This window comes from Rhopalosiphum padi, chromosome 2, assembly GCF_020882245.1.
Source record: "Rhopalosiphum padi isolate XX-2018 chromosome 2, ASM2088224v1, whole genome shotgun sequence".
Taxonomy (NCBI): domain Eukaryota; kingdom Metazoa; phylum Arthropoda; class Insecta; order Hemiptera; family Aphididae; genus Rhopalosiphum; species Rhopalosiphum padi.
In genome coordinates, this window is record NC_083598.1 from 84,987,144 (window position 1) to 84,996,830 (window position 9,687).

Genomic DNA, 9,687 nt, shown 5'->3' on the forward strand with positions numbered 1-9,687 from the left:
CCCACCAAAACCGATGGGACGGGCTTGTAGTCATGGATCGGAAGATCGTCGCCGGTACGGAAACTACAGTGTTCACGGACGCACGGTGCGTGTCTTGTCCTCTCGTATACGACAGTTAAGTTGCACTCACTGTTCATTCGGCAAGGCGAGGCATTAACGAGTTTAAAAGTTAATTTAATTTTATCTTTTTAGTTTTTAACTTAACTACAGTAGTTACTTTTGTTACTTTTGGGTTTTCGTTAAAATTTAATTACTAATTAACTCAATCGTTATGTATAATATTATGTTACAGCTAAAACTCGAAATCCGCCAAAAATAGTTTCCACAAATCCCTTTAGTCAATTCTGGTTTTGACTAGTTAAAAACATCATCACCACTTTTATTAAGTTTTAACAAACCTAAAAAAAAATGTAGAAGACATTATTAATTTCTTTAAATATAGCTTAGAGAGAAACAACTTTTATTATAAAGCGAGCTGCTCACAATGTAAGTTGCCAGTAGACATAGCATACTTAATCAATACATAAATACATAGAAAAAAAAAATAAGATGTATGATTTTGTTAACAATGTAAAATAGTATACAATAATAATGGCTTATATCGATCTTAAATTTAATAATTAATTTATTGAACAAAATGTATATATAATAAACCTAAAGAGAATAGCTTATTTTACTGTGAATCCATATGAAAATGTATTATGTATAATGAATCTTTCAAGACAGTTAAGCATAATTTGGCAAGGTCCTCCATAGTGATGTTGTGTGAACGGAAGAATAATTTTAAGAATCCAGAGGCTGTACCCAGAGAACCAAACCAAAGTCCAAACACATTAATGTCTTAATGTTTTGAGAAATATTCTCAGTACTTTTAGCCTTCAGAAAATAATAATTTAAGTAACAGAATATTTCAAGTTTCTACGATCAATATTTTTGAATAATAATAAAATGACAAAAAACAAAAGATTATTGTGACTTTATATTGACTTAATTTTTTAATTTCCAATACATAAATTTATGAGGAATATTGTACCAAATTGTATGAATTTTATACTAGATATACTTTACAAATGTTTGTGATTTTGAATAAATTCATAATTTGAATTTTAAATGATTATATTCAAATTGTCACTGTATTTTTTGAATTTTTTATTTGCTAGGTATAAAAAAAAAAAAATACGAGAACCCTTATTATGTTAAATTTTCAAGATTTTTTACACAAATACAAATTTGGTCATACATAAAAAATATAAAATTAATTTTTTTTTAATTCAAAAAATTAAACTGTTTATAAATAGCACAGAAATAGACATAACATTTTTAAAACTATATCACGTCTAATAAATGGAAAAAACTTCAATTCTCTAAAATTATTGATATTTTTTTTTGTATATCGTCTTAATAAATATGAAAAGTACTGAGTATTTTTACTTTTGATCTTTCCGAAATATGAATAAGATTACTTAATTATCGTAACGAGTTTGTAACTTCAAATACATGCATTTCATTTAAAAAAAAATTTGACTGACTCATTACCGCAACTTGGGGGGACTTAGCCTACTCAAAATATTTTTTAGCCTCCCACATTTTTTTGACTATTTAAGATTTAATAATAATTTAAGCATAAGATGCCTAGTGAGAATGAGATACATCCTATGCAATATGCCGATATGACGTAGAGAATTATTATAACAGAAATACAGAATTATTCAAAAGTAAATTGTATAAATATAAAATATTCAAGTTTATTTTGAAATATACATATAATTTAATAAAAATATTTTTATATCCAGTGGCATTGCGGTAGTCACTGTCCAATATTCTAGTTTTATTTTGGTGATTAAAAATGGACAAAAAAAACTTATTTATTATTTTTAATAAATTAAAACCAAGTATTTGGTACAGTTGTTACAATTGAAATGAAAATAACCCAGATGATCCTCCTAGTTTTTTGGGAAGCATGAAAGTAAATAAATTAAATTAGGTTTATTTATTTGTGGGCCTAGCTCGGCAGCCCCCCCCCCCTCAGTGGCGAATCCAGGATTTAAGTACTGCGGGTCTGCTTCACTTACGAAAGGCCACTGTTTAGAAGGTTCAACTAAATATGCATTGCAAAGTTGCTCGTTGGCCAGTCGCAATTTACCTTATTTACAGGCACGTATACAGGGGGGGGGTTGCGGGTTCTAAATTCTAATTCAATAGAAAAATAATTCAGTTATATTTTTATTATTTATTTATTTATGAACGGGCTAGGATCCCAATAGTACAACAGTCAACAACACAATTTATAGTAATGAATAATATGAACAATATAAAATAATAATTAAAGTCACCAAATGGCAAACAATAATTAAAATAATAATATAATATAGACAATATAGTACCTATTAAAATAAAAGTAAGAATTGTAAAGAATATTGCAATAATTTTCTGTGCTTTTTAATTAATGCAAATGTACTTATTAAGTTATTAAAATTGATTGTTTGTGCTATGTTGCTTTTTATATGCTCAGTATTGCCAAATTCAATAGCTGCCAGCTGGTCTTCACTCATACTTGAGCGAATGTATATTTTGAGAAATTTTAGCTGGCTAAAACTTCTCTCTTCAGTTGCACTGCTGACTGGAGGTGTATAAAATATTTTATACAAAATATATAAATATTTGGATATAAAGAAATCACGTCTCGAGATATCACAAACTTCAACACTTCATTTAATTTTAATGGTTCAGTTTCATTATAAACTTGAAGTATACGTATAATGTGCATAGTACGTTACTATGTACCTAGGTCCTAGGTATTACATTTAAAATTGTCATTAGCAGACTCAATAATATTTCCCAAATTATTTTCACTATGCATTATGTTATATATTTATATAAACAACAGTATCGGTGTATGTTTTGTAAAGACTATAATAAAATAAAAAAAATGTAATAAAAAATTAAAAAGCAATGAAACAATTGTCTCCCTTACTGGGCCTTACGTAATTACACCCTAACGACCAGCAATATACGCCTGGACCTAAAAGCCTACACGATAATAGCAGCGCGATCTACTGCGGTTATTTTAATAATTTCAACGAACGTGCAATGAAACTTCCTGCGACCAGTACTGTTTCTGCCACTAGATGACGCTGCTATAAACGATTTTTTATTTTACTACTTATATGTTATAATATTATTTAGATTGTAGACCTTTACTAATTCTATTGGTCAGAAATACATTATATTATAACATATTTTATATTTTATAATTAATGCTGTACTATTACTAGTTGCTACTTTTAATGCTCCGCATAATTACAGGAACATCGGTGATCGGTAAATAGTGAGTAATTAATGGGTAGGAGGGATTAGCCTCTTCCTAAACATAATACCTAACTTAGCTCCCCTCAATTATACATATAAGGGAATAAGTGATCATCCACTATTACTATGGTAATTTCAATTGAACATTGACTGCGGGGAGCCCAAATTAAAAAAAGAATGTTTGAAACTGTCTGTACTTTAGAATTTAACTGTCAATTTCGACATGCTATTAATCGTTAAATAGAATTCTTTATTAACAGTATTTTTTAAACTATGATTTACTGTTTAATGAAGACAATTTTGGGAGCATGTGTTCCAAGACAGATATAACAGACAATGTTGATGAATTTAGTAGATAAGCATTTCAAATAATGTTAAAAATGTACTTTTCTATGAAGTAAGTTGGGGAAATAATATTTGTTGTTAAATAATGTGAGATAGAAAAATAAACTAAAAAATATGGAAATGTGTCCTTAAAAATGCATATTGACCCCTCATTAACCAATGTGTAGTGAGTTCTTTTGACAAATTGATTCCTATTTTTTTTCTTAATGTGTAGATTTGAGTCTAATAAGCAAATAAGTGCATTAAGCCATTAACTACAAGTCCAATAGCAGCAACTACTGTATTAATATAATACATAGCAATGATTTATTTTACAACCATTTTATAAGTGTATAATTTTATGATTATTATATTTGAACAAATTTAACAAATTAAATATTAGAAAGAATAATATAAATTAATTTACAAAATAATAATTACAAATGTAGATATACCTATATAATGTAAAATTATGTTAACGGAAAATGAAATATTTAAAGTATCTAACGGTTATTAAGATATTGGGACAAGGATTGATATTAAAATCAGAAAAATTGTTAATAGTAAAAGAAAAAAGTCGGATAACAAAATAATTCATCACAAGCATAGCATAAAGAAAATTAAGTTTGTGTACCTCAGGGCTTTATTGTTGATTTGACTGTTATTGTTATAGCCAAATTATTGTATGTACCCTAAACTTAGTCCTTAGTTTTGTTTTTATGACCTAAAGTACTTAAAACAGTTAAAATATATTCATAATTATGAATTTTTTGTTGTCTCCCTTTAAGTAGCGTAAACACTGCGTGGCCTATCTATGTAAGTATGTTTAATCAATGGCGTAAGTATAAGAATTTGGACCCAATGCAAAAACTTAAATGGTCATTTTCCTATTTAGTTTATATGTAAAAAAAATGAAACTAAGTTGTATTTCCTTAATAGTATAATTTATCAGCCTTTTATTTTTTTATTTAATAACTAAAATATATATTAATTTACATTTACAAACAATAGTTATATATGTATAGGTTAGTTAACAGCATGAACAGTTCATGGTTAACAGTTAAAATTTTACTTTACCAGTTTTTAAATTTTCAAAGTTGTTAATAAGTTTTTAATCGTGTATAAGTTCTACTTCTCCAGCTTCTATGTTCAATAATGCTGTATCTGATGGTTGTTCTTTTCTCGTGGAATTCCTTTAGTACCTAATTCTTGATAATTTTTAATTTGGAAAATGACAGCTTATCCGTAGCTACCATTACAGGTATGGTTAATAAAATAATTAATAATGAACATACTTCTAGGAAACTACTGCTCATATCACATTATCTCATTAAGAATTTGGCAAATTCTTTTATAGTTTTAATTTTTTGTACTATTTCGCTTCTTAATGTTTATACTAAAATACTCAATAATAATTGAATCCAAAACAATTCAGAAAAAACATGTGGATATTGTAGTTGTGATAATATTGTTTGATTTCTAAGTTCTATATCTATTAGTCATTATTATAATAGTTGTTAAAAATAAAATAAATCTGAAACCTTTTTTAAATTTATAAATTTGTATTTTAAATAATTCTTTTGGATTTTCAAACTTTTGATCTTGGGCAACCCGATGCAAGAAAAAGTGTTTTCTTTTATTTTCAAAAGTAATTAAAATTGATTGTATAAACATTATATTAAATGGTACTCTTATAATATTAAAAGATGATGCTATGATTGTTTATTTTTTTAATTTTCAACTCAAATTTTTTTGGTGATGATAAAAAAAAAAATACAGTATTCTGGAAAAACAAAGAGTTTTCCAATAATCTAAACCCTAATGCAGCTACATTCCGCATATTCTCATATTTATGCCACTACTCCCTTAATCTTATATTTTTAGTTTTTAATATATTTTCTAAAATATCTTTAGAATTGATACATGATTTTATAGATAATAAGCTTTCATTTTAGATTTGTGTATGTTATTGCAAATAATAATATTGGTTAAACCAAAAAACATTTTGTATACACTATATAATTGTTTATGAAAAGCAGTAAGAAAAAATACAGTTATATAAACCATATACAATTAAGTTTATGAACAGAATTGAGATTTTAAAGGGTTTTTTTATATTGAGTACAAAAAAATATTGGTTTATATAAGGCAATACTTATTTAGTTTAATATCTATCCACATAAAGATATTTATGATTACTGTTTAGATGTTTTATTGAAAAGTATAGATTAATTAAAGAAATGAAGGTAGTCCACTTTTGCTATGGCTATACCCTATACATAATAAATAGATAGTAAAAATTATAGAACACGTGTGTCTTATATGATATATCTCCATGCAAATTTTCTAAAAATTTAAATTGACTGTTATAACGATCTATTTGGGGAAGGATAAAAATATGTATTAAATAATATTTGTGGTAAAATAAAATGAAAATCATATTTACAACAGTTTATGAGAAAACTCCATTTTATTGTGACTAAACATTAATAAATCGAAAAAAAAAATATTTACATAAAACCAAGTGTTAAATATTACGATTCCTCATTTTTGTATTTGCCTCTCCAAGATTTAGGCAATGGTACAACAGCTGGACACGGAACTTGACCAAAAATTTCACACATACAATGTTTTTCACACATGTATCCAAAATTGGCCATATTATCTTTTTTTTCTTTGGCCATGGCTTCCATTTGGAGTGTTTCTTTTGGTTTTCCAAGAACTTCTAAGACATGATCATGGATTCGATCTTTGTCACGATTATCAACATCAATCAACACATCTTTACCATTATTCATGAAACATCTAAATAAATACATAATAACTATATAAGTAATAATTAACAGGTTTAATTTAATTGTTACCACGTATGAAAACATGCTCACCTTATGAATGGTGTCGGTGTCATGTTTTTAAGAGTCAGTACTTGGACGTCTGGATTTTTAAATTGAATTTGAGGGAGGTGCCAAAATACAAATTCTCGAGTGCCACGATGGTTTTCACCCAATGTGTTGTAGTGAATTGATACGATTTTAATTCTGTCTTTAAACACTATCTTACCAGCTTCCAAATATTGTATAGTTCTCCGTATCGGAGCAGCACCTTTCATGAACGGCATGTTTTAAATGTATAATATTACTAGACGATTTAAAAGCAATAACAATCATTAAATTTTCCAACTTCTTCAACAGTATTTTGACTTTAGCTAATACTATTCACGTTTTAGTTGATTGTAAATCATTATCAAATAAATGATAATCATTTGAAAATAAAGATAAGGGTATCACTGGTCTGTTCTTGGTAAATAGATGTATAAGTTAACATGGTATATATGGTAGGCGTATGGTGGCAACAAAAGAAATTTAAATTTAATACTTAGTATTTGTTTTTTTTTTTATGGTTTTATTTCGGTTTACTTTTTTTTCTTATGTCGTAAACTCGTGACTTGAAAAAATGATTTTTTTATGCGTTTAACGTTCAACGGTTTGTAATTTGTATATTGTGTATTTTTCAAAATAATCTTTCTATGCATTACACGATATGCGTTCTTTGATCATTTGCAATGATTTTAAATTATCTAATTAAATTCATATAAAATATAGTTTAATAGTTAATGCTCAATAGCCAACAGGTAATAACTCTTGTTAGAAAATCAAAAGTTTATACAATATTATTAAGTTAAATCTAATAAGATAAAATAATAATAATTATATGGTATGTATCTATTTCGGTTGCAATAATTTATAATGTTTTATACTGATATGCGTGTGGTGTATGGCTGTTATCTATATGACCTATATTATATTATTATATTCTTACCAGTTATTGTGACATGTTTAAATATTTTTAGTAGAGGATATCCTCAGTTTGATATCAGGTATTCAGGTACTATTATTGGAATAGAAGGGGATAATTAAAAAATACCAACAAAAAAATAAAAATATTCTCGTTTTCTTAGAATTATTGCCATTAATAAAATGTCATCATGTATAAATATAATGTTTCGACATTTTTAGTTTTCTTTTGTTGAAAAGGATATTTAAAATTTTTAAAATGCACAAATTATTTTACATTAAAACTTAACATTTTCAATTTAATTATGTATAGGTATAATTATGTACCTAAAGTTTGAAAACATGATATAAATATTAAATAAACAACACTGTCTTTCAAACCTGGTTATATCTATAACAATTGAAAAATTTCGAAAAGATGAGTACAATTTTATTTTTGATACACCACCGTTTTATGATCAAATTGTCAATTTGTCTCCTACACTGATTTTATCATATACTTAAAAATTACAATAATTTATTGAATGTATTGAATTCAAACCTACTGAAAATACCTATACCAAAAAACAAGTTTTGTAATTATTTATGTTTATAATAATTTAATTTATATAAAAATATATTATTATTGATAATAATCATGTGATTTCTTTATTAACAACCACAAATATGTAATAATACAATTATTTTATTAATAATAATTAATTGAATTAATTTTATTAATCAATACAATTCTAAAAATTACCTACGGACTATGATAGAACGTGATTTTATAAGCTAACAACATAACATGCCTTTCGTTCCCGTGGACAAGTCAATATTAATTATATGTCCATACATAGATTCGCCGATATATGCTTCTTTACTTATTGTGTTCAGCTCATATTTTGGAAAGATATTATAGAAATTAGTAGTTAAGACATACTTACCTATACGAGTAGGTATATTTCTATCGTCATATTCTTTTTTATAATATTCTATTTCTTTTCTAATTTATTTTTATTACCAGTATTTCACTGTTAACAGATCACAATTATATTTGTTTTGTATTTATTTAGGTTTTGAAAAAGTTAGATGTTCTTTTTATCAGTCAGCAAATTTTAGTAGACGATCAGTGCTTATGCTATCATTGCGAGTTAAACATATTTATTTTTGACGTCTTCAATTGTTCTGCAATACATATTATATTGGAGTATCAGAGTATGCATCTAACAAGGTAATATATTGTGTAAGAATACAAGTACAATGTACGATATTATATTATGTCATGTTACGTATTTATATGTATTTTGTATGATATACATGTAATATATATTATTTAGAAACTTATTATAAAATATTAGGTTATTATAAGTTGGCGTTATGTATTATGTTACTTCGCTGTGTTATTTGTATATTTTTTAATAATGAACTTGACAGTTTTTATTGAGAATCTTTATACATACTTTATAGTTTATATTATATCAGCGTATAACTATCAGAAAAATATATTTAACTCAGTTGTAAATTTAATAATGGTTTAAAATATTCATGTTATAATTGTCTATACCTAATAAGTTGTATAAGTATAAGTTATTACACTCTGTAATCACTCTGTTTTAGTTTACTCTTTTGGTGTTTAGAGTCGTATTTGTTGATTCTGAGAAAGGTAGGGAGAAAAGAATGTTTATTTACATTTTAATATACATAATAACTTTTCACCAAATACTATCAGTTTAATCTCTGATATACACATTTAAGATCACATCATGTAAATATGTAATATTTGTGCATTTCCCAAAAGATTTTTTTAAAATTACTATCACTTTATCTCTTGCCTAACCTAATCTAATTTAATGTTTTTTCTAGTAAAGTAAAAAACTTTATATTTATAAATTTATAATTCTACAATTGTTCGATATCATATTATGTATATTATATGTATAATCAATAGTCATTTATTCATGTAACATAAAATATACACGTACAGTTGTACAAGTTAGTATCTGGCCATCTGGGTATAAGCGAAAACCGAGTACAATGTTATTATTGTAGGCTAACATTGTGCAATATCTTTTAGATTCTGAGTGAAGCGATGAATGTATTGATTTTACAATAATGTGTTTTTTTTGTACATATGCTTACACAATATATCTGTAGAAGAATAAAGCTTATATTTCAATTGAAATACCTTTTCTAGACGGAAAATGAATCTAATTAATATGTTTGGTAGGTCAAAATAAAAAAATCCTGGTACCTACTTTTCAAAATAATTGGAAAAAAA

At 26.0% G+C, this 9,687-nt stretch overlaps 1 protein-coding gene across 1 annotated transcript; it reads right to left on the reverse strand.

Moving 5' to 3' along the window:
* Nucleotides 1-6,084: 6,084 nt before the first annotated feature.
* On the reverse strand, nucleotides 6,085-6,875 carry LOC132922616 (small ribosomal subunit protein mS25). The gene is made up of 2 exons (XM_060986212.1): nucleotides 6,519-6,875; nucleotides 6,085-6,438 (listed from the first exon to the last, which is right to left on the reverse strand). The coding sequence occupies exons 1-2, from the start codon at nucleotides 6,749-6,751 to the stop codon at nucleotides 6,168-6,170; spliced, it is 504 nt and encodes a 167-aa protein (XP_060842195.1). The 5' UTR covers nucleotides 6,752-6,875; the 3' UTR covers nucleotides 6,085-6,167.
* Nucleotides 6,876-9,687: the final 2,812 nt, after the last annotated feature.